Source organism: Rhinoderma darwinii, chromosome 2, assembly GCF_050947455.1.
Source record: "Rhinoderma darwinii isolate aRhiDar2 chromosome 2, aRhiDar2.hap1, whole genome shotgun sequence".
In the NCBI taxonomy this organism is placed as follows: domain Eukaryota; kingdom Metazoa; phylum Chordata; class Amphibia; order Anura; family Rhinodermatidae; genus Rhinoderma; species Rhinoderma darwinii.
The window spans coordinates 391,705,068-391,731,741 of NC_134688.1; the positions used below are offsets into that span (position 1 = coordinate 391,705,068).

The window sequence follows — 26,674 nt, forward strand, 5'->3', positions numbered from 1 at the left end:
GAGCTTTCTACAGGGGGCTGTCTGTCAAGCTATCTACAGGGGGGCTGTGTGTGGCGCTATCTACAGGGGGGCTGTGTGTGGCACTATCTACAGGGGGGCTGTGTGTGGCACTATCTACAGGGGGGCCGTGTGTGGAGCTATCTACAGGGGGCTGTGTGTGGAGCTATCTACAGGGGGCTGTGTGTGGCGCTATCTATAGGGGGCTGCATCTGACGCTATCTACAGGGGGGCTGTGTGTGGAGCTATCTACAGGGGGCTGTATACAGGGGGGCTGTCTGGCACTATCTACAGGGGGTTGTGTGTGGAGCAATCTACAGGGGGGCTCTGGTGGATGATTTTTCCATTGACCGATAGCAGAGTTACACAACTGGAAAAGAAAATGTAACTCTGCTACCTGTCAATTGAAAAGTCATCCACCACAGGGTCTCCCTCTTGACTTTCATTGTTCTCAGCCTTTTGGTTTGTCCTGCAGCTGCTGCCGTGATGAGCAAATGTTATACCCAAGATAGGAAAAGTAACATAAAGACGATGTAAACGGATCCATGATATCCAGACAGTCTAGAGATCCGCAGTGAGAATGTGCGCTTGTTATTTGCAGAAGGATCTGGCTGTGATTTGATGTGTTTATGCGGGATATTGGGTGTGATTAGGGCGTGGCTTAAAAGGACCCTCTTTTCCGAATTTTATAAGTTGGGAGGTATGGCTGTGTGTATTAAGCATACAGTGCAGAACTGTATATGTATATAAAGCATGCAGTGCAGAACTGTGTATATAAAGCATACAGTGCAGAGCTGTGTGTATAAAGCATGCAGAGCTGTGTATATAAAACGTGCAGAGCTGTGTATATAAAGCATACAGTGCAGAGCTGTGTATAGAGCAAGCAGTGCAGAGCTATGTATGTATAAAACATATAGTGCAGAGCTGTGTATAAAGCATACAGTGCAGAGCTGTGTGGTATGTATATAAAGCATACATTGCATAGCTTTGTGTGTATATAAAGCATACAATGCAGAGCTGTCTATATAAAGTAAGCAGTGCAGAGCTGTGTGTATATAAAGCATACAGTGCACAACTGTGTGTATATAAAGCATACAGTGCAGAGCTGTGTGTATATAAAGCATACAGTGCAGAGCTGTGTGTATATAATGCATACAATGCATAGCTGTGTGTGTATACAAAGCATACAGTCCAGAGCTGTCTATATAAAGCATGCAGTTCAGAGCTATGTGTATATAAAGCATACAGTGCAGAGCTGTGTGTGTATATAAAGCATACAGTGCAGAGCTGTGTATATAAAGCATGCCGTGCAGATTTGTGTGTATATAAAGCATGCAGTGCAGAGCTGTGTGTATAAAGCATGCAGTGCAGAGCTGTGTATGTATAAAGCATACAGTGCAGAGCTGTGTATATAAAGTATGCAGTGCAGAGCTGTGTGTATAAAGCATACGGTGCAGAGCTATGTGTGTGTGTGTGTGTGTGTGTGTGTGTGTGTGTGTGTGTGTGTGTGTAAAGCATACAGTGCATATCTGTGTGTAAATAAAGCATACAGTGCAGAGCTGTGTGTGTATATAAAGCATACAATGCAGGACTGTGTGTATAAAGCATGCAGTGTAGAGCTGTGTATATAAAGTATGCAGTGCAGAGCTGTGTGTATAAAGTATACAGTGCAGAGCTGTGTGTGTATAAAGCACGCAGAGCTGTGTATATAAAGTGTGCAGTGCTGTGTGTAAAGCATGCAGTGCAGAGCTGTACGTATAAAGCATACAGTGCAGAGCTGTGTGTATAAAGCATGCAGTGCAGAGCTGTGTATATAAAGCATGCAATGCAGAGCTGTGTATATAAAGCATGCAATGCAAAGCTGTGTGTATAAAGCACACAGTGCAGAGCTGTGTATATAAAGCATACAGTGCAGGACTGTGTGTATAGTGCATGCAGTGCAGAGCTGTATATATAAAGCATACAGTGCAGGACTGTGTGTATAGAGCATGCAGTGCAGAGCTGTGTATATATAAAAAGCATGCTGTGAAAGTGATTAGAATATGTTTAAAAGATAACATTTTGCATGGACTCCACCTTGTATGGTAGGCGTCCATTTTGGATCGTTGGAATCCATCTTGTGGCCTGAAGGAGCCATCTTCAGATTAATAAGTAAAAAGTAATATGTCAGCAGATGTCTTGAAGCAATTCTATGTTATGTGTTCTTGAATTGAATGTTTTATTACTCTTGTGAGGAGCAGATCAAATAGCCTTGGCCGAATGAACAATGACATTGTTTACCATGAGGGAAGGGGATTCAGCCCTCTGTTTAAATGATTTAAACTTATCTGCAGTCTCCATTCTCTAGTGAGATAAGAAGGAGACAAATTAACTTGTGTCTCTGAAATGTGTGTCTTCCCATGGGACAAGGTTCAGGCCACCTGGGGCTTGGAGGGTGAAGAATTATTATAATGCATTGAAATATTCTCATTGGCTGAATCAGAGTCATTATCATATTGTAGATGATTGGCTGAAACCAAAGCCTACACCTTTCCTGTCATTGTACTTATATACTTGTTTGGATCAATAAAGATCAGAGATAATATATTTTGGCCCATGATTGCGGTAACACATGCAGTGCAGGACTGTGTATATAGAGCATGCAGTGCAGGACTGTGTATATAGAGCAAGCAGTGCAGAACTGTGTATATATAAAGCATACAGTGCAGGACTGTGTATATATAAAGCATGCAGTGCAGAGCTGTGTATATATAAAGCATACAGTGCAGGACTGTGTATATATAAAGCATGCAGTGTAGAGCTGTGTATATATAAAGCTTACAGTGCAGGACTGTGTATATATAAAGCGTACAGTGCAGAGCTGTGTATATAAAGCATACAGTGCAGGACTGTGTGTATAGTGCATGCAGTGCAGAGCTGTATATATAAAGCATACAGTGCAGAGTTGTGTGTATAGAGCATGCAGTGTAGAGCTGTGTATATATAAAGCATACAGTGCAGGGCTGTGTATGTGTGTATATATATATATATATATATATATATATATATAAAGCTTGCAGTGCAGGACTGTCTATATAGAGCATGCAGTGCAGAGCTGTGTATATATATAAAGCATACAGTGCAGGACTGTGTATATATAAAGCATGCAGTGTAGAGCTGTGTATATATAAAGCATGCAGTGTAGAGCTGTGTATATATAAAGCATACAGTGCAGGACTGTGTATATATAAAGCATGCAGTGCAGAGCTGTGTGTATAAAGCACACAGTGCAGAGCTGTGTATACATAAAGCATACATTGCAGGACTGTGTATATATAAAGCATGCAGTGCAGGACTGTGTATATATAAAGCATGCAGTGCAGAGCTGTGTATATATAAAGCATACATTGCAGGACTGTGTATATATAAAGCATGCAGTGCAGGACTGTGTATATATAAAGCATGCAGTGCAGAGCTGTGTATATATATTAAGCATACATTGCAGGACTGTGTATATATAAAGCATGCAGTTCAGGGACTGTGTATAGAGCATGCAGTGCAGAGCTGTGTATATATAAAGCATGCAGTGCAGAGCTGTGTATATATAAAGCATGCAGTGTAGAGCTGTGTGTGTATATAGAGCATGCAGTGCAGAGCTGTGTGTATATAAAGCATGCAGTGCAGAGCTGTGTGTATAAAGCATACAGTGCAGAGCTGTGTATATATAAAGCATACATTGCAGGACTGTGTATATATAAAGCATGCAGTGCAGGACTGTGTATATATAAAGCATGCAGTGCAGAGCTGTGTATATATAAAGCATACATTGCAGGACTGTGTATATATAAAGCATGCAGTGTAGAGCTGTGTGTATATAAAGCATGCAGTTCAGGGACTGTGTGTATAGAGCATGCAGTGCAGAGCTGTGTATATATAAAGCATGCAGTGCAGAGCTGTGTATATATAAAGCATACATTGCAGGACTGTGTATATATAAAGCATGCAGTGCAGGGCTGTGTGTATATAAAGCATGCAGTTCAGGGACTGTGTGTATAGAGCATGCAGTGCAGAGCTGTGTATATATAAAGCATGCAGTGCAGAGCTGTGTATATATAAAGCATGCAGTGCAGGGCTGTGTGTGTATAGTGCATGCGGTGCAGAGCTGTATATATAAAGCATGCAGTGCAGAGCTGTGTATATATAAAGCATACATTGCAGGACTGTGTATATATAAAGCATGCAGTGCAGGGCTGTGTGTATATAAAGCTTGCAGTTCAGGGACTGTGTGTAAAGAGCATGCAGTGCAGAGCTGTGTATATATAAAGCATGCAGTGCAGAGCTGTGTATATATAAAGCATACATTGCAGGACTGTGTATATATAAAGCATGCAGTGCAGAGCTGTGTATATATAAAGCATACATTGCAGGACTGTGTATATAAAGCATGCAGTGTAGAGCTGTGTGTATATATAGAGCATGCAGTGCAGAGCTGTGTATATAAAGCATGCAGTGCAGAGCTGTGTATATATAAAGCATACAGTGCAGAGCTGTGTATATATAAAGCATACAGTGCAGAGCTGTGTGTATATAGAGCATGCAGTGCAGAGCTGTGTATATATAAAGCATACAGTGCAGAGCTGTGTATATATAAAGCATGCAGTGCAGGACTGTGTATATATAAAGCATGCAGTGTAGAGCTGTGGCTGTATTGTAGGGCAGGCAGCGCTGCCGTCTCTCAGGTACATTAAGCGCACACATCTGTATTCCCGGCTCATGAGAACATTTTCATATAATTGGGAAAGAACTACATGAAACTCCTCAGGCAGCACAGCCTGGAATCTGACTCCTCCCACACGTGACAAATCACATGATCATGACATCATCAAAGGTCCTTTGCCTACTATGATCTATCATCTGCCTTCTAGTATACGCTTCATCCCTGGCTACAACACAGCAGGCATGTGGCTTCTCAGTGTCATTCTGCCGGTGCTCAGGAATTATTATATCGCCATGGAAGTCATCCTCAAGCAGCTGCTCGGTCGCTCCTTCCTTCTCCCAGGTCAGACATGGGCAGGGAGTAAGAGGGGTAAAGAAACTTGTCTCTGCATTTATCACTATGTTATTATTTAGCTGTGACTTATATTCCTGTCATAATATGTCACATATGTCGTGACGTCACCACTACTCACGTTGACAATGCACAGACAGTCGAGATATGATGTTCATTATGTCGCAATATCTCGATGATCCTGTTCTTGTGAGCTGGGGCTTTGTCCAATCGTCTGCAACATACAGTTGTCTTAGCAAAGGGGTCCTGTAAAGAGAATTAATTGCGCATGTCGGGACAGGATTGTGTCCCCCAATTACTTTTTTACATATTTGCGATAACAATTTATGGAAGTAGAAGGACGCGCGATAGCGGGGCGTACAATAGAGGGAGCGTGCGATAGAGGGGACGGAAATGTGATGACCTTGAGTCTTCCTCGGGACACTACGCACAGTAGTTTGGGGAAGAAACGTGAGCGGAGACAACAATGCAGAAATCATGTCACGACCGTCACACTCTGTCTTTTCTTGTGACCCCCTACATGGGCCGAAATATTTTTTAACTCCGGATTGTCCCCACGACATCACCCCCTGCTTTATCATAGTCCTTCTAATGATGCAGAGTTATCTCTCCTATTTTGACAAGACACGTCACTCTTATGTAATAATGCAGTGTTGGCACTGGGCATAAATCTGTTGTACCAATACTAAAGTAGGCACAGCTGAGCCCATCAGTTATTGTTATGATTTGTTCACTTTAATCAATGGTGACGATAATTGATTGTTGTAAAGCTGTGCTTACAATTTAGGCCCCATTCACATCACGTTTTTTGCCATACGTTTTGCGCATACGCTGGAAAATGCTCCCAATGCATACGTTAAACGAAGGCTGTGACGGATGCCATGATATCTGCCACCCATAGGCTGTTTTGGTATCCATTTAATGTATATGTCGTGGAAAGCTCCTGACGTATACATTATGCCAATGCTTGTGATGTTCTACACACAGGTGCTGGGATCGTTAGACACATTTCTCATACACATACTGTAACTGTAACGAGCCATACACCTGTGTGTACGTTACATGACCATGGATAGAATTTTCTCCACTGGAAGTAAACAATAAATGTTCTTCCTGGATAATGACAAGCCGAGGAATTCATGAATAAAATATATTATAAACGCAGAACAGTTACTTAGAAGCTGAGCCTGCACCATCACCGCCGGGTGTCAGCTGTATATTACAACTGACACCCTGCTGTAACGGCTAGGGTTGTCACGATACCAGAATTTGTACTTCGATACCGATACTTTGTGTAGTATTTCGATACTCGGTGCTAAAACGATAATTTGCCAACAATAATAATAAAAAAAAAAAAAAGTTCTTCCGTTTTCTGATGTGAGGCACGTGGTGTGATGAATTTTGAACCTCCATGTGCCTCACATTAATAGTAATTAACCCATCATGTTACTCACAGTCATAATGGACAACATTGGGTTAATGTGTGAGGTACATGATGAGGTTAATTACTATTAAGGTGAGGCACATGAAGGTTCAAAATTCATAATACCTCGTGCCTCACATTAATAAGTGAAAGAAAGCAGTTATTAATTTTAGAACTGCGTAAACACCATAAATGACAATATAAATTTGTTATTAAGGTCACGACGATACCGAATGTGTATATTTTATGTATTGAGACTTATTTTAATGGTTATTGTAAAAAATGTGTGCATTTTTTTTAATTTAACATTATTTTATTTTTCTTATTTTTCACTAATCTCCGCAGTTGGAGCGGGTTTGTGGCTGTGTAATACAGCTATTGCCCTGCTCCTGACAATAAGTGCGCGCGATCAGCATGAGGTAATGCGCTGAGCGGCGGCGCAGGCACTGAAGACAGAACGAAGGGGGGGCTTTTGTTCGCCCGCCATGTTCTGTCTTCAGTGGCGGTGTTCATTAGTGCAGTGCTGGTCGCATCGCATCGTGCTGACCGCGCGCGCACACTTGTCAAGGCTCAGGAGCGGGGCAATGGCTGTATTACACAGCCGCAGCTCCGCTCTAACAACATTCATGTGTTTATACTTAGCTGTGCGGCCGCACAGCGTAGTATCAAAATACATGAGTTAACGGTATTGAACCGTTTGAGGGTGCACGGTATGGAAACAATATCGAAATTTCGATGCATCGTGCAACCCTAGTAACGGCCAGGACCCGAACAATCACCAATCCGGTCAATTAACCCCTTAGATGCTTCTAAGTGGTTTGCAGCTGATCTGCACACCCGCATCGCGATTGCAGGGTTGCTATGGCAACAGCAAGCCCAACAATGGCCTCCTGGTCTGCCAAGTACATAAGACAGGCTTTATGACAGTGTGAAACTGACAGTTCTAATACATTGCTCTACGTGGGTAGTGCAATGCATTAGGATAGCGATCAGCGGTGCAGGTCTTCAAGTCCCCTAGCGGGACTAAAAAAAAAAGAAAATTATGTACAAAAAAGTTCCGTTAAAAAAATTTGCCTTTTTTCCCCCATAAGTCTTCTATTATTGCATTTTATTATTTATTTTTTACAATAATAAACTACGCATTATTGGTATAGCAACGACCCAAACCTTAAAACTATCAGAGAATTTATCCTGTACGGTGATCGCCGTAAGAAAAAGACATAAACACAATGCCAGAATTGCTGTTTTTAGGTCACATCTCCCAAAAAATGGAATAAAAAGTTATCAAAAAGTCACATTTACTCCAAAATGGTACCAATAAAAACTGCCCGTCCTGCAAAAAACAATCTCTCACACAGCTTTGTTGGTGCAAAAATAAAAAAGTTACGGCTTTTAAAATATTGTGACACAGTAAACAAATGAAATTCACATCAAATTCTTGCGGAAACTGCCGCGATTTTACTGTGGACGTAGTGTAAAGCATTGATTATAGAAAACATTATGTACATCTGGGGATTTTCTGCAGTTTTTACTGCCATTCCACTGCAGATTCATTGTACAAATTGCAACACAACTCAACTTTTTAGTTCGGAATATATGCTCCCCATTGATGTCTATGGGCCAAACACGCAGCATCTCCACACAGAATAAGCTGCATAAATTGACACGCTGCGGGTTCGAAAGTCTCACCGCAGAACACTTTACACACAATTTTCTGCAATTTTATTTCCGTAGTGTTGGTCTGAGATTTGCAAAATCTTATCCACTTTGCTGCTACTGTAAATTTCTGCATAGAATTCCATTGCGGAAATTCTGCAGTATGTACGCTGTGTGGGAACCCAAAGAAATAAAACCACGGCCCTCCATAGTGAAGAAACCTTTTTGGTCTGTTGAGAATGGAGGGTGATATAACTTCTCACCTGGGTGAGATGACCTAAAAACAGGCACAACTCTGTACGGAGCTTTGAGCAGTTTAGGACCAGCTGCATCTTCTCCTTGGCCGGTTGTGCACAAAAGCATCCACAATAAATAGCATAAATAAAGCTAAAAAACAATATCTGCTGCTGGAGGAAAGACATAGACTGGAATCCGTTCAAACAAGTTTTTTTTATTTCATAGGGCTACACGTTTCAGCACCGAACAGGTGTCTTCCTCAGGCAAGTGTAGACTGTTAAACGGAATCCAGCGCCCAGATATCCTTGTTTTTTTAACTTTTACTTATGCTAGCCTACAAAGTGGTTTGCCAGAACTACAGCAGAACAAATGTGAAACTCTTCTTTAATCTATGATTTAACTATAAGGTTGAGCTTACATTGGGGCAATAGGACAGATTTACTAAGTTTTAGACAGTGTAAGCTTATACCAAGCAGTCACAAGTTGCACCAAACTTATCACAGTGGTGAATGCTGTATGATACATTTGGTGCCTTCTAGCTAGACACTTTTCTCCTTTTTATGCCACCCTAGATTTGGCTTAAAGAGGCTCTGTCACCAGATTTTCAAACCCCTATCTCGTATTGCAGCAGATCGGCGCTGCAATGTAGATAACAGTAACGTTTTTTTGTTTTTTTTTCAAAAACGAGCATTTTTGTCCAAGTTATAAGCATTTTTATATTTATGCAAATGAGGCTTGTAAAAGTATAACTGGGCGTGTTTAAAGTAAAAGTACAACTGGGCGTGTATTGTGTGTGTAACAAACATCTGGGCGTTTTTACTTGTTTTACTAGCTGGGTGTTGTGAATGGAAGTGTATGATGTGTACCCATGAAGGAGTTTTCCTACCACAAACATTTGTGACATCGTGATGTGTTTAGTGGGTTGTTGTTTTTTTTTGTCTTTTGTTTTACACACAGCCACTTTCTTGCAATTTTATGTCAAAGTCCAAAATATTCAGTGTGTAAGGTACACGTTTAATTAGATATGAAAATACACTGCCTGTCTAAACGTTTAAAAATACAATTTATTGAATGTTTAATGTAAAAAAATAGGGCACTAATTGCCAAGGATCTGAATACAGGCGTTGGCAACACAGATCATAGATGCCTTGTGGAGTGTGAATGGTGGCCAACCACTGAAAACACTAAATTGAAAGTGTATAACAGTTAGAACATGGTCAGCCCATCGCTACAATACTCCACAAACGTAGTAAATAAATAATAGTTTGTCTAGTTGCCACAAACAAGCAAGATTCCCAACGCGTTTCTGTGCCTCTAAAAAAAATAGAGGAGCGTCCTCAGGGGTATAAATTGCCTTCATTTGTCTCAATGCCGGTCAGTACATATTATGCTGCAGGATTCCGGCGTAGATTTCTAACTCACTACCGCTCAGCACATATTATGCTGTAGTATTTTTGTTTCAAAGGCGTGCACCAGACACTGATGACTGGCTAAGCACGCGCCGGAGAAACAATAGAGCCTTATACGGCTATAGCCGCACCTACCTGGATCGCGTCAATTGGCCCTGAACCAATCGGTGATTAAGACGTCAGTTACTGACGCCCACAGATCGGGACGGCCCCACGGTAACGGCGCGACCAATAGAAATGATGCATACGGCATCAATGGTATCGGGGGGGGGGGAGCTTCAGGCGGCTATGTAAACAATGCTGCACTACACTGAAGGAGCCAAGGTGAGTGACGGATCATTAGTTTAATTAGGAGAGTTCACAAAATTAAGACCCGAGAAGCGGGTTATAATGCTAATGAAAGGATCCTATTAATGCCCCTATAGGAAAGGGAGATCTGGGATATCCTGCAAGCAGACCCTGATGTAGGGAACCTTGTTGGTGAGAGACCCCAGATCACGTTCAAAAGAGGTAGAAACATAAAAGACAGACTTGTACATAGTCACCTTGAAGCTGGGGGCACTGGAACCTGGTTGGCATCCAATCTTAAAGGAACGCATAGGTGTGGAGGATGTAAGGCATGCAGTTCTGTGTGGAACAGTAAAACCTTTAGGAGTAAAACAACTGGAGAAATTTATAATATGAGATCTTTCATAAATTGCCTCACTAAAGAGGTAGTGTATCTCATTACCTGTGTATTTAGACACTATGTTGGCAAAACTAAACGTGAGTTTAGGCGGAGAATTAGGGACCATATAGGTGACATCAACACGAAGCGTGATACATCGGTCTCTAGGCATGTGTGGGAGTGCCACTCAGGGGACCTGACGGTCCTGAAATTTCAGGGGATGGAACTTGTTCCATCACCAGCCAGAGGTGGCAATTGGGATAGGCGGATTTTGCAGAAGGAGGCCCAATGGATTTTCAGGATGCAAACCATCAAATCATTGGGCCTAAATGAACAAATATCCTACCTACCCTTTCTTTAACGTTTTGTACCTTGTTGCAACTTGTTTTTATTCTTTGTTGCTGCTTCACTTCCTATTTTTACAACTATATATGTCTAGCATATATCTCCGCCTGCCCTAATGTATGCTGACATACCTCCTTGTATGCGATACCCTTATTCCACCGATGTGTCTCCACCTCCATTGATATAGGTGCTTTTTGCATTAATGATGATAGACCTGCACTGGTCTATCTTCGTTCTATCTGTAACCGGGGGGGGGGGGGGGCATTAATAGGATCCTTTCATTAGCATTATAACCCGTTTCTCGGGTCTTAATTTTGTGAACTCTCCTAATTAAACTAATGATCCGTCACTCACCTTGGCTCCTTCAGTGTTGTGCAGCATTGTTTACATAGCCGCCTGCAGCTCCCCCCCCCCCCCGATACCATTGATGCTGTATGCATCATTTCTATTGGTCGCGCCGTTACCATGGGGCCGTCCCGATCTGTTGGTGTCAGTAACTGACGTCTTAATCACTGATTGGTTCAGTTCAAATTGACGCGATCCAGGTAGATGGGGCTATAGCCATATAAGGCTCTATTGTTTCTCCGGCGCGTGCTTAGACCAGTCATCCGTGTCTGCTGCACGCCTTTGAAACAAAAATACTACAGCATAATATGTGCTGAGCGGTAGTGAGTTAGAAATCTTCGGCGGAATCCTGCAGCATAATATGTACTGACCGGCATTGAGACAGATCAAGGCAATTTATACTCCTGCGGACACTCCTCTATTTTTTTTTTAGAGGCACAGAAACGCGTTGGGAATCTTGCTTGTTTGTGGCAACTAGACAAACTATTATTTATTTACTACGTTTGTGGAGTTTTGTAGCGATGGGCTGATCATGTTCTAACTGTTATACACTTTCAATTTAGTGTTTTCAGTGGTTGGCCACCATTCACACTCCACAAGGCATCTATGATCTGTGTTGCCAACGCCTGTGTTCAGATCCTTGGCAATTAGTGCCCTATTTTTTACATTAAACATTCAATAAATTGTATTTTTAAACGTTTAGACAGGCAGTGTATTTTTATAATTTTATGTCAAAGTGTAATTTTTCATAAAAATTTATATATGTGGCTTAAAGTGACTCAAGCAGAAAGTTAGATGCACCGCACCACACAATAAAAGTTAAAGATGTGCAAAGTTCATACATACGTGAATGTTGACATAGGATTAAGTATGTTTCATCAAATCACCCGTACTGTAGAGATCAAAAATCTGGTTTCGAGGCAAATCCGCAGTATAATACAGTACTAACAAATGAAATGAAAGTACGAGTAATCTCATCTACACGTTGTAGAATTTTTCCGCACCTAAACTATTTCTGGCCATTATATGATTTGTATCTGGAATGTTAACCGGCAGCCTAACATTTTTATCTGAGCTAGTGGGAGACGCTGTAATGTCTTTTATACACTGCACAGATAGAAGAGGTAGGTATTTGGAAATAAAATTTAAAAAGATGAGCCATAAATAGCGCTGCTATCAACAATGAAGATTCCAGGATGATGATGAATATGACTGTAACACCCATGGCCGTGGGCCGTCAGGTTTACTCACCTCCTGACGGCCGCAGCCATGGATCAGTGAGCGCTGGCCTGCATCTCTTCAGGAGACGCCAGCGCTCCCGCTTCACTCTGCTGTGTCCCGTAGGGTGCGCGCGCATGCTCGTTGCCCTCTCTTAAAGGGCCAGCTGAATTAGATACCCAAATTGGCCCATGAGCACCCTGGACTATAAGAAGGGAACTGGCCAATCCTGTATTGCCTGAGCGTTGTTGTCGTTTACCTATGTTCGTCTCTGCAAATGGTTCCTTAAGTGTTTTCCAGTTCCCAGTGTTCCCGTTCCTGCTACCTGTATCCTGGTCCAAGTGTCGTTTAGAGTTGGAGTCGTGTTGTACTCCACTGAGTACTACACCTGCCTTGTTACACCACGCCTGGTGTCTGCCTGCTGCCATGGTCCCATCCGAGCCTTTCTTGCTACTGTCTGAAGTTACCACAGGTACACCTATTCGAACTATAGACTTTGTCTTGTATCCTGTTGGCCAGCTGCCATACCGTCAAGGCGGTACGGCCCAGTGGGTCCACGCACCCTACGTGACAACGACGGCTTTATTTGCAAATAAGAATGGCTACGCGTTTCAACACTGGACCAGTCTCTTCCTCAGGCCATCATGGCCATGTCCATTGGCGCTATTTATGGCTCATCTTTTTAAATTTCATTTTCAAATACCTACTGTACTTTGCGGTTACCTTGCTTGGTAACCGGATTGGACCTAGCTGCTGCATCACCATAACATTACCTTTTATCGCTTGCATTAGTGTTGTGCCTGCATTTGCACAACTATACTAGGTGAGCATAATACTCTCACCCCTACACTTTATATCAATTTTCTTTGGTGACCTACACGATGTGGCGCCATGTTTTTGTGCTTTTTTCCTTTCAGATAGAAGAGGGGAATCCTGTTCTCCTATCTCTGTCTATCACATATGTATAGAAGCTGCAACATGGAGTAGATTATACAGCCATAATGGGCAGTGTACCTGAGAATTCAGCACTGGGCTGAGATATAACACTTGCTATGAGCAGCTGCAGCATTTTTGTGCCTCTCCTCTGCCTCTCCCTCACTCTGCTCCTGCTCCCTCCTCATCCTCTATAAATGAGAGTCAGCTGACAAACCAGTAAATTCAGAGTGAACAGTTAGGCAAATTTTGGAGAACTATCTGCATCATTTTGTTTCTGCCCAACACGACAATTGGGTGCAACTTCTGCCTTGGGCGAAATTCTCGTACAATAATCACACAAGTGAGTCTACTGCCTTGTCTCTCTTCTACATTGTGTACAGCCAGCATCTTCGAGTTCCTCTTCCTGTGCCAGCCATGACTCAGGTACCAGCAGCCAATTCTTCTTTTGGGACTTTTATTCACATCTGGCAGCAAACTAAGTCTGCGATCCTCCAAGCAGTGGACCGCATGAAAAAGCATGCAGATAAAAGGAGAAAAGTTCCTGCTCCGTTCTCTCCTGGAGTCAAGGTCTGGATATCCTCGAGAAACATTAGTCTCAAGATGCCCTCTCACAAATTGGCTCCCAGGTTCCTCGGTCCTTTCGAAGTTCTGCAATGGATTAACCCTGTATCCTATAAACTTTGGTTGCCTCCCACTCTCAAGATCCCCAACTCAATCCATGTGTCCCTCTTTAAGCCTGTGGTTCTAAACTGCTTCAGTAAAGCTCGTAGGTCTGCAGTTGCTCCCAGCGGGTTGTCTGATGTGTTAGAGGTAAAAGAGATTCTGGACTATAAAAGAGTAGGAGGAAAAAAATTCTATCTAGTGGACTGGAGAGGGTTTGGTCCTGAGGAGAGGTCCTGGGAGCTAGAAGAGAACCTCAATGCTCCTACCCTTATAAGGAAGTTCCTCTTACGCTCCGGACCTAAGAAGATGGGGGGGGGGTACTGCCGCCGTCCCTTACATTGCGATGGCCGGAGCGGCCTAGCGGGTCCACATACCCCTAGATCGTGACAGTATTACGCATGTAGCATTACTATAATTAAGAGCCTGCACATCTTGAAACGCTCAGAGTTACATAAAATACTGACCAGGTTGTTTTTTTTTAAACTCGTTTTATTGAAAGAATTGTACAATACAAATGTCCATAGTACATAACAGAAAATAAACACATTTATGTAGTCATACAAATTTTGAACACAGATGCATAGTGGCTATGGTGGTATTTAGCATGTCATAACCTAATAGATCACATAGTTAACCCTCAGTAATAACATCCCAGCGGGCAAAATACTTTTCCAGGCCAATTTGAGTTATTCCATACAAAATATAGAAATCCTATAAGTAACCCATCATGCAACATCCGTCCTCCTCAAGGTTGCAACAACTGGTCCCTCAGGTCTGTGAATCTATGCGGAGTATACAGGGTACACGATGAATCACACCAAATCTGCCATTTTATAAAATTTACCAATACACCCTCTTTTCTTATATAATACTCGCTCATATGGAATAATGGAATTGATCAACGATTTCCATTTCGTCACCCTAGGAGGTCTCTGATCCATCCACCGAAGTGCTATGGTTTTCCTTGCCATGAACAATACTTCTTGCAATAAAATACGTATGTGGAATGGCCACTGATCTTCAAGCAGCACCCCAAATAGACAAATCTTGGGTGAAAAGGGGATCGGCTGCTTCACCACTTCCTCAACCACTTTCAACACCTCCCCCCAAAAGGAGGCCACCACTGGACAATCCCAGATCATATGCCAGAAATCAGATCTGGGGAAAACGGCACCTGTGGCATTCAGTGCTAGGATATCTGCCCATTCTATGCAGTCTCACCGGCGTGAGGTAACTCTGATGAACTATAGCTAATTGAATCATTTTGTTATTTGCCGCCGGTGATACAGACATAGGAGATGAAAGTACATCCTCCCATTCCTCCCCTGTCAGATCTGGTATCAGGCTCTCCCATTTATCTTTTACCGGTAATTTGACATTGACCAGTTTAGCTTGTATAAGGGCCGTGTAGACAGCCGAGATCAGCCCCCGGGGGCCCTGTGATTTAAAAACTCCAATCAAAGGGAATCGTGAGAATTCGTGGTCTGACCTAGGGTATTGACTTGCGAGAGCATGTCGCAGCTGTAGATATCTATAAAAGCTTTTCCTAGGGATTTGGAAGTCCTCTTGCATTTGCGCAAAGGATTTAATGGCATTATCCGTATACACATCCCCGACTCTACGTACCTCAAAGCCATCCCAGAAAGAGGGGGCCTGCCCCTCCATTAGATGTGAAAGAAGGGGATTATCCCATAGTGGCATGTCCACCTGTATATCTGCATATGCATAAATTTGTTTGGCCGCCGTCCATGCCTGCACTGCCACCTTGTGGATTGGGAGCATTTTTTTATAAGTTCCCGGGGAGCTTTCTAGCACTGGCCAAAGGTGCGTTAGATGCAAATATGTAGCGAGGTGCTGTTCCCTCATTGGTAACGGGTCCGACCCTGTCCATAGCTGTAGATATCTCAACTGCCCAGCTAGATAGTACATAAACAAGTCCGGTAGTGCCATTCCCCCCTCCTGTTTAGGTCTCTGCAGAGTAGCCAAGCTGAGTTTAGATCTGTTGGATCCCCATATAAAAGCCGGGAATAATGCATGTAGGGATTTAAAAAAGGCCTTATATACTGGTATGGCTGCGTGCTCCAGAACATACAGACATTTTGGCAGAATAACCATTTTAATTAAATTTACGCGACCCGTCAATGCCAGTGGGAGTGCCCCCCACACCTTGAATTTGAGCTTGATATAGTCTAACAGAGGCAATATGTTTGTGATTTGATCCTGCCTATGGTCTCTGTTTATGATAATACCCAGATATTTAAAGGACGACACTACCTGCAGACCGTGCTCTGCATCCGCCCACCCCACTTCCTTCAAAGGCATGAAAAATGATTTGTTCCAATTAACATGTAGGCCAGAAAATCTACCGAATTGGTTCAGGATTTCAATAGCTAGTCCCAAGTTGTCCTTCGGGTATGACATATACAATATCACGTCATCGGCGTACAAACTAATCCTCTCCTCTCGTCCTCCCACTACTATTCCCCTATATTCTGGGTGCGTTCTTACACGTATCGCCAAAGGTTCAATAGCTATTGCAAACAATAGCGGGGAGAGAGGGCACCCCTGCCTGGTACCTCTACGGAGTTGAAAATAAGGGGACATTATACCATTAATCAAAATTTGTGCCCTCGGATCCTTATACAGGATTTTTATCCATTTAATGAAAATCGGGCCAAAACCAAACCTCTGTAATGCTTCAAACAAATATGCCCACTCAACGGAATCGAAGGCCTTGGCCGCATCAAGAGATGCCATTGCCCAGTCCTCCTTCAGTGCCTCTCCTATTTGAGCCAAAATTTGAACCTTGCGTATATTGTCAGATGTGGACCTCCCCGGCATAAAGCCTGCCTGATCCGGGTGGATGAGTTGTAATATCACCTTATTCAGTCTATTTGCCAGTACCTTTGCAAGTATCTTGTAGTCTAGATTCAGTAATGAAATAGGGCGGTAAGAACTACAGTCCCTAGGGTCTTTGTCAGGTTTTAGTAACACTACAATTGTGGCATCATAGAAACTGTCCGGTAGTTTTCCCTCCCCCGGGCATACGAATACATAGAGCATAATGGGGGAATGAGCTGGTCAGAGTAACGAAGATATACCTCCAATGGAACCCCGTCTGGGCCCGATGCCTTACCCTTCGACATATCCCTCAATGCCTGTGTAACCTCGTCTTCCATGATATCGAGTTCTAACATATCCCTGCCTGCCACATCTAACTGTGGAAATTTCAAGTCCTCCAAGTATGATACACACTCGGACCAATCATACGTAGACTGGGAGGAGTATAAGTCCCTATAGAATTGCGTGAATCGGGCCGCTATACTAGGGGTATCAGTCAACTCACGGCCCTGACTGTCCTTAATCTTTAGTATTGCTGAGCTCTGAGAGTTGTGGTGAATTAAATGAGGCAGCAATTTACTTGATTGGTTCCCCAATTCAAAATAGGTTTGCCGAGCAAAAAACCGTTTCCTATCAGCTTTTTCTTGTAGTAATAATAAGTATTTACGGCCCATCGTCAGCCATTCATGTTTATTTGCTTCAGATGGGTTTTCTATATACTCGCCCTCCAATGTTTTACATTGCTGTGCCAACTGACCCTCTTCCTTTGCCGCTTCCCTTTTTATGTAGGAGATTGTAGATCGCAAGCAGCCTCTAAGGTAGGCCTTCAGGGTATCCCATAAAATATTAAGATTATCACACGAGTTATTGGTATCTTGAAAAACCTCCAATTGATCTGGTATGCGATCTTGCGGCCCTATCGGGGTGAGCCAGAATGGATGAATTTTCCAGCTACCAATCCTCACAGGCCCTGGGTGATTGAAACGCGCTACCATCGGAGAGTGGTCTGACACTCCCCTTACTTCATAAGAAATATCCGTTACCATCGGAACCATTAGAGTGTTCCCAAAGATATAATCTATACGGGACAGGGAATTCCTACCGATAGAATGACATGAGTATACCTTTACATTCGGATGTTTGCACCTAAATATATCTATCCAACCCATTTCTTGAAATAGCAAATTCAACTCTGTTGGAGCCACCGATGCAACCCCACAATCCACTTCCCCTCTAAATCTATCACATTTGGGATCCATGACCATGTTAAGGTCCCCCATGCCCAGTACCGTAGCTTGTGGGTAAGCGGCAGCAAATGCGGCAGCCTCATGTAAAATCTGTATATTCGCCGGAGGAGGAACATATAGGCCCAGTAATACAAATGGTATAGTGTCGATGTAAGCATGTATAAACACATATCTACCTTCCTTATCCACTTTAAGTTTGACCGCTTCCCACCTCAGAGATTTGCGGATTAATACCGATACCCCCCGGGAGTAGGACGTATGGAAAGAGTGTGAAGACCATTGGATCCAAGGTCTAGGCAATAATCTCGCTTTGTCTGGGATTAAATGCGTCTCTTGCAGACATATTATAGAGGGATTAAATTTACGGATACATGCAAAAATGGCTGCCCTTTTCCTCGGGGTACCCAGCCCCCGTACATTCCAAGACACGATCGGTATAGACGCCATTAGTGGGGCCGGAAACTATGTCTGCCTCGGAGGGAAGATGGCTCCCGACTCCTGCATAATATCAATATACTTTCCCTAGTGACCTTTCCCCACCTTCTTTGCACTGTATGACTTTTTAGACATTTGCATTCATAAATGAGTATAATTTCGGCTAAATACGGCATTAAAAACATAAACGACAGAACTAACATATAAACAGTAAATTGTATCGGCAATGCGAGATGACACATAGGCCATTGCCGAATCATGCCCTCCTCGTGGCACCAAAGAGTAACGGGGAAGGCCCCGTGCTATTAGGCAGTGTTAACGTATCCTTCCCTATCTACATCTTCAAACACCATATTACATCTTAAGCCCTTTCCATAAATTCGTACAGGAGGACTATAAATCAATCAGCAGTGTAAACAATATATCAGTAATATTTAACCGTAATATGCTTCCTGCGCATATACCAGGATCTCTCCTGCAGTTTCTCAACTGAGACCCCTTCTTCACTTCGGCCGGATCACTCCTTCCCACTATAGGCCAAGCTCCATGAACAGAATGGTAACAGATTGATAGTCCCGACAGTCCATTCAAATGAAATGGATCTATCCACCTGCCGGGTAAGACTTCAAGTTGGGTGTACCATAACATTGGAATCCCTCCTTAAACACAGGAGATCAACCAGCAAAAAGAAACCTTTTAGCCTGCATCAGGCGCATGAGAAACTCCAGCATCATCTTTAAAATTCCAGCACTTTCCATCCTCACCCTCCAAAGGGATCACACGCGGCGGGGCGATCTCCTCCCTCTCACCCAATCGTCGGCCTCCAGCAGAGAGTTAAAAAAGATAGAACGGTCGTTATCCACTACCCGCAGCCTTGCAGGATACGCCATAGACTATGGGATATTGAGATCCCTCAGCCGTCTTTTCACCGCCATAAACGTAGCTCTGCGCTTTTGTAGATCAGCCGAGAAATCCTGGAATATGGATATAGCAACGCCATTATACTTAATTCCTTGCAGTCGGCGGGCTTGACGTAGGATCATGTCCCTGTCGTTACAATTAAGCAACCGGGCCAGCATCGGCCTCGGAGGGGCCCCCGGTGGAGGTGGTCTTGCCGGCACTCTGTGTGCCCTTTCTACTGCAAAGGCCTGCGAATAAGGTGCATCTGGCAGTATCTCTTTCAACCACTTAGATATGAATTCGCCCGGATCTTGGCCCTCCGATTTCTCAGGCATTCCTATTATCCGGATTTTATTCCGGCGCAGCCTATTTTCCAAATCATAATTTTTTTGTTTTAATAACTCCGTCATGGATTCCAGATCCGTAATTGCACGTGGCATGGCCGCCATCCTGTCTTCCACCCCTGACACTCTATCCTCCACATGTGTCACTCGTTCTCTCAAGGCCTGCATATCCTGCCTGATGAGGCCTATATCAATTTTCACCTCCTCCATCTTACCGGTCAGGGAGGTCTTGCATGCTGATATGGCTGCCAGGAGTTTGTTCATCACCTCTGTCGGGGTAGGTTCCGGCTCTGTCTCCTCCACCACCGCTGAGGAAGATGTCGTCCCGCCAGGCGTCTCACTGCCCTTTGAGCGCTGCTGCAGGGAAGCACGGCCGCCATCTTTGATATCTTCCCGGGCATAGCTCTGTAGCTTTTCAGTGGCCGTTTGACCTCTCGTGGGGCCCATAACTCCACTCTTACCACCCGACTGCTGCCTGGATCTCCGGGACGTAATGATGAAGGTAAGGAACGATCAGGATATTCACAGGATCAATATAGCACGGGACCACAGCGGAGCTCTCAAGTCATGCGACTGCTCCCGTTGCGCGCCAAGCCACGCCCCCACTGACCAGGTTTTTAAATGACAAAATAAAGGATTTGTTTAAAACGAGGACGTGCTGGATTTTACCTGCTGCACATTTTCATGTCTTGAGTTCAACAAGTCCTTCCGTGCACCCTCCATTGATCTGGACGCCGACGCCATGAGACACAGGCAACAGTTTGGGTGAGGTGACTTCAAATTTTGTATATATGTCAATGTATCTGCTTTTTAATTATTATTTTTTTAGATATCTGACCACTGCCTCAAGCCGCCTGATACCTGTGGTACTTCTAACCTGCTCCTGTTCCCTAGCTTCCACATTACCGATAATTCTCTGGTCCAAACAAGCTCATCTGTCGTTGCTACGTCCGGCTGCAGTAGTATATATTTTTAACACATTTGTAGATAACGGTCAAATAGCGTTGCTATGGTTAAGACCCTGAACAGCTCGAAACACGTAAGCATTACATAGAATACCAACCAGGGTTTTAAATGACAGGATTCGGTTTAAACGAGGACGTGCTGGATTTCACCTGTTTACCTGCTACACAACTACATTGACAACCTGGTATTGAGGGAAGGTCCAGGCTGGTTTAAGTAGCACAGCTGATTGACCACATGATGGAAGCAGCCAATGGAATGAACAGCTAAAAGGCAATGCAGCATAGAAAGAGTTAAACAACACAACACTAGCAACAGGGTGTGTTCACATGTCAATGGAAAACAGTGAAGGATATTGTTTAAATGATCTCTCAGTGATCCCAGCGGCACACAGATAGTCTAGATTCCACTGCGAGGAGGCAAGAGCAGGATACTGGAGCGTGGAGAGGTGGCAGCGCATTACATGTGTTGTATAAAAATACAACTTAATAAATTATACACACAACCACCTTTACGCAACTTTGCATCAAACAATGATTATAAACAAAAATGGCATGAAATGCAAATTTGAGAAAAAAACGGTAAGATGTGAGTTCATTCAAACCACACATGTCTATGTTCACCGTTACGTATATTAAAGAAACGACAAAACCGCAGAAATGCACCAACCATTTTTTTGCATGCAAATTAAATTAGGGGTTTATATAGGTACATAACTTTCATCCCTAAACCTAACATATTTTGTTAACACAGTGTCTTCCAAAGTGTGGGTCACGACCACCTGGGGTATCGGGTGAAGACCTCCAGGGTGTCACGAACCACGCGGTGGCATGTCCCGGTTTCCACTGTATGTGCGTTCTCAGGAGGCTGTATGGGAAACATTATACTGTGTAACGGGCCCGTTGGGTTGGGGCCTACTCAGATGTCCCGTCCCCCCCCCCTGTGCAAAACCCCTAGCTATTCCTCTGATGGCCACTGGTGGATGGGTCAGGTCACTTGACCCACCATCAGCGGCTATTCTCGAGCCTCAGCGACAAGCCCTTCCCGCCTTCACAACTATTGTTGTTTTTGATGTTGCAGGGACTTATTTTTCAAATAAAGCTAAGTACCGGCATCTAGCTAGGAATGATGTTGACATACGTCAAACGAAATGGGGCGAAGTGGGGTGTCCCAAACAAAAGTCCCGGCCTCCGAAAGATTGGGAACCACTGTGTTAACACATACTGATTGTTTTTTTTTTTTTCTGTGTGCAACTATTTGGAAACTATTGTTAATGGCAGCAGTAGGTGGGTGACAATGTCAGAATTAAATCTTTTCCACTAGATATGTATAAGACACTCCTCTCTAGTGATAATGGTTGTCGCTATGACTGTAGTATGTAACGTATATTGCTAGGGAAGCAGTTAGCAGATTTTATGCTAATGATCGGTACAGACAGGATATGGACAGTGTAAAACTTAGAAACGTTGCTATTTGTGTGTGTAGTGTGAGTGCTAGATGCGAATTGTTTTAATACTGTGATCTGAACAATGATCAACTTCTGAGTGGTGAAGTCAATAGCAGTGTAATTAGGCACAGAGGGATAATTAGATGAGCAAGGGCTCATCTTCTTACTCTTTTTCTGGGAACAGCCCATATGTGACATAGAGCAAATGTACTCTCTGATTGATAAAGGGGGGAATCATGACAAAAGTTCATGTTACCTCTCCCCTTGGGATCATCTGAAGGAATACAGGGACAGGAGGAGGATTACAGATGCCTTCCCTGCACGCTGTCAGCATGTCCCTGCTGCCCCCTTCCCTATTTTTTAACCTGGGCTGAAATGAGAGCTGCAAGTATATGCAGCTCCCACTTAAACCTGCTCTAACTTGCTAGATTGCGACTAGAACCGTGATCTTGGTCTTATTTTTAAGCTATAGCTGCAATAGAGCCTGAGCTAGAATCTTTAGTAGCAAGGGCATATGAGATACGTCCCTGTCCACTTGAGTACCGCCCTGAAAGGACATATGAGATACGTCCTTGGCAGGGAAGGGGCTAAAAGCGTTGTCCGGCTTATTTTAAAATTGCATCAAGCCCTCTTATTCATGAAGAATAAGTGGGTGTTGCAATTAATTTTTTTTAACAAAAAAATCTCCCTAGACAAAAGTAAATAAACAATCCTAGACAATACGTTTTAACCTGTTCGAACATGGCTGAGTGTGTATGGCAAGGAGTAATGTATACCCTTGTTTAAATTTTCCAATTCTAGTGCACTGTTAAAGGGGTTGTACAGGATTAGAGAATCATGGTTTCTTTAGCCCAAAAACAGCACTAAACCTATCCACAGGTTGTGTGTGATATTACAGCTGAGCCCCGTATACATCAATAAAGATGAGCTGCAATACCACACACAAGCCATGGACAGGAGCGGCACCATTTTTGGAAGATAGCGGCCATGCTTTTCTAATCCTCGATAACACTTTCAACTAGTGTGATCAAAAGTAATTTTTAAGTGGCCATGATTTATCGCATGTGTAAGAATTTTAAATATATATATTTTTCTTAAAATTGTTGCGTGTTCCTTGTGATGTAATTGGTTTTTCTTCCTCATTTTATCTTTGTCTTCCTGCCTTTAGCAGGTACTCTTTATTGAGTGAAGTCTTAACTGAAGACTACCACTTGCGACACAATGGAAGTTAAAAGCAGTGAAGTTGTACAGTCTGAGCTTAAACTTGTTGCACATCCTAGAGCAAAGAGTAAAGTATGGAAGTATTTTGGATTTGACACAGATGCTGAGGGATGTATCATGACGTGGAAGAAGATCTATTGCCGCATTTGTATGGCTCAAATTGCATATTCTGGGAATACTTCCAATCTGTCCTATCACCTTGAGAAGAATCACCCAGAAGAGTTCTGTGAATTTGTGAAAAGTAACACTGAGCAAATGAGAGAGGCGTTTGCCGCTGCTTTCTCAAAGTTGAAACCAGAAACATCCCAACAAGTTGTTCAGGAAACTTTAATAATGAAGAGCAGCCATACTTTTGACAAGAAACAACTTGAAGTATCATCTGCTGTAGTTAATCTAATATGTGACGGTATGTTTCCTGCTTCCATATTGGATGAGCCTACATTTAAATCTCTTCTGAAAACTCTGGATCCAAGGTATGAACTTCCTAGCCGGAAATACATTTGCAGCAGGGTGTTGCCGGAGAAATATCACACTGTTAGAGATGCTATACTAAAAGAGTTGGTGGATGTTTTGTGGTGTGGCATTTCCACCGATATGTGGAAAAGTGAAAGCCAGAACAGGTCATATGTGACCCTTTTTGTCCACTTTTTGACTACTGTTGATTTGAATTCTTTTACCATAGGCTCCCGGTGTTTGAAAACTCTTGAAGTACCTGAGGAAAACCAAGCTGAAGCGATTACTAGAGTATTGTATGAAACATTTATTGAGTGGGGGATTAGCCCAAAAGTTTTTGGAGCTACTACGGACTGTAGTAAAGACATTGTTAAGGCATGCTCTCTGCTGGATATTCCTATAGACATGCCTTGTGTGGGTCAAACATTTAATAAGGGCATACAGCAAGCTTTTCAACTCCCAAAACTCTCTGGACTTCTTTCAAGGTGTAGAAAGTTGGTGGAATATTTTCAATTATCAACAGTTGCAATGTACATGCTTTGTGAGAAACAAAAACAACAAAACACAGCTTCTTGTATGCTCATAAGTGATCGCGTTTCGTGGTGGGGCAGCACACTTGTAATGTTACAGCGCCTTAAGGAACAGCAGTTTACCATAGCAGGTGTTTTGGTTGAGGATAGTAATAACCATCATCTTATGCTGGAAGCCAGTGAGTGGAATACAATTGAAGGCCTTGTGGACCTCCTGCAACCTTTTAAACAAGTGGCAGAAATGTTGTCCATGTCAAAATATCCCACTATAAGTATGGTAAAACCTCTTCTACACATGCTACTTAACACATCTTTGAATATCAAAGACACAGACCAGAAAGAAATCAGCATGGCCAAGGAAGTAATTGCCAAAACTTTAACTACTACATATCAGCACACGCCAGACATAGACATGTTCTTGAATGTTGCAACGTTTTTGGATCCCAGGTACAAAAGACTTCCGTTCCTATCTGCATTTGAACGTTCCCAGGTTGAAAATCGTGTTATTGAGGAAGCAAAGACCCTCCTGGACAGAAGCAAGGAAATGTCAAGAACTGAGGATAAAGTATTTACAATTCCAGAAGAACCCCCAATGAAGAAAATGTCTATGTCATCGACTTCTCCTCCTTCAAGCAGCATCAACAATATGCTAGCTGAAATATTCTGCCAGTCTGGACCTTCAGAAGACCACGAAGAATGTCATGCGCAAGTTGTTGAGGAGCTGAGCAATTTTAAATCTCAAAAAGTTCTAGGACTAAATGAGGATCCACTAAAATGGTGGTCTGATCGTTTGGCATTATTTCCTCTTCTACCAAAGGTTCTCCAAAAATATTGGTGCATTGCTCCCACAAGAGTCCTCCCTGAACGGCTCTTTAATTCATCAATGAATGTTGTAAATGCAAAAAGAAACAGATTAGCTCCTGCTCATGTAGATGAACAGGTATTTTTGTATGAAAATGCCCGAAATTCCTTTGAAGCAGAGCCAGAAGATGATGATGAAGGAGATTGGGGCTTGCAACAAGAACAGTTTTTCAATTTTAATGAATCAGTCACTGTAGGCAATAGTTTCTTCTCAATTAGGGATAGTGGGTACATTTAAAATTTGCCTTTGGGATACATTTTAAATGAAATATATGTATATATATTTTATAAGCTACAGTGTTTGTCTTATGGGCTAGCAAAAAACATTAGATTTTGTCTAGTTAAAATGAAAGTAGAAAGAGCTGTAAATTTTCTTTTGGTTTGATCAATGAGTTTTAGACACTCAATTGGGGCCTTGACATCACATGTACAATGTAAAATGTGTCCTCTTGTTTTTAAAGCAGTGGTTAGTTGTCCTTCTAGCATATTGTAGGTTTTAAACAATGCAGTTTACATGAGCAATAGGATAATGTTTGCCATGTCATTGTTTTAAGTGTCTTTTTAATTTAGTATAATTAAAAAATACATTATTTTCAGCATTGTTAATATTTTTTGTGTTTTGTGTTTTTTTATTAGGCTAGGTTTTATTGATGGAAAGTCTCCTAACTTCTAACCAGGATGTAGTCCGCAGCTATTGTTATCTTCTTTAATGAAAGCTATGCTTGCCATAAGGCTGGGGCTAAATATTTTTTCATATTTTAACAATTGAGTTAACAACTCCGTGTTTCTGTAGACTACAGCTGTAGCTAGTTAAATTAGAAAGTTATGTTTTTAAAATAATGTAGCTTTAGCTTTAAAGTTTAAATACACCTTTACAACTAAATTGCTTCTAAAATAAAAAATTACGCAACTTTGCAATATGTAATGATTTCAAAACAATAAACATACCCTGTGTAGTCTGACCTTGAAGCCATACTCCTCTTCTATTTGTCTCCTATTTTTGATAACTCGTTGAACTGTTCGCAAAAAGTGCGACAGATGTTAGGAAGTATGACTGCAGAATCAAACTACACAGGGTTTGTGTGCTGTCTGTTATTATGGTGATTGATAGATCTGCATAGAATCTTTAGACACAAAATAATAGGACATTTTTTTTTTTTTTGTTTACCGAGACTTATCGCAAAGTTTCTTTATTTTAGATGCATTAAGGCAATAAAGTAATTTGGTTGCAAAGGTGGACATAGCTTTTTAACTCCTTCAAGACATCCGCCGTGTGTGTGTGTATGTGAGTATGTATGTGTGTGTGTGTATATATATATATATATATATATATATATATATATATACACACACACTACCGTTCAAAAGTTTGGGGTCACCCAGACAATTTTGTGTTTTCCATGAAAACTCACACTTATATTTATCAAATGAGTTGCAAAATGACTAGAAAATATAGTCAAGACATTGACAAGGTTAGAAATAATGATTT

The 26,674-nt window shown here is 42.4% G+C and overlaps 2 protein-coding genes across 6 annotated transcripts in view; both read left to right on the forward strand.

Annotated features, from left to right (window-relative positions):
- Window positions 1–4,846: 4,846 nt before the first annotated feature.
- The window catches only part of DHRSX (dehydrogenase/reductase X-linked), a 263,670-nt gene continuing 241,842 nt past the window's right edge, over window positions 4,847–26,674 (forward strand). For all 3 annotated transcript variants that reach the window (XM_075853994.1, XM_075853995.1, XM_075853996.1), the window contains exon 1: window positions 4,847–5,035. In XM_075853994.1, the coding sequence (XP_075710109.1) occupies window positions 4,879–5,035 (157 nt within the window). In that variant the 5' untranslated portion in view covers window positions 4,847–4,878. The remainder of the gene's footprint in view (window positions 5,036–26,674) is intronic.
- Window positions 4,949–25,791, forward strand: LOC142743327 (E3 SUMO-protein ligase ZBED1-like). Of its 3 annotated transcripts, none has more exons than XM_075853987.1 (2): window positions 4,949–5,035; window positions 23,289–25,791. In XM_075853987.1, exon 2 carries the CDS (start codon window positions 23,342–23,344, stop codon window positions 25,421–25,423), a length of 2,082 nt encoding a protein of 693 aa, XP_075710102.1. In that variant the 5' UTR covers window positions 4,949–5,035; window positions 23,289–23,341; the 3' UTR covers window positions 25,424–25,791. The 3 variants fall into 3 exon arrangements, with proteins under 3 accessions (XP_075710102.1, XP_075710103.1, XP_075710104.1); XM_075853988.1 differs by having other exon boundaries at window positions 23,292–25,791; XM_075853989.1 differs by having other exon boundaries at window positions 5,032–5,062.

Bases quoted from the DNA above. Each gene is read 5' to 3' on its own strand.
- LOC142743327 (XM_075853987.1), top strand. From the start codon at position 23,342: ATGGAAGTTAAAAGCAGTGAAGTTGTACAGTCTGAGCTTAAACTTGTT.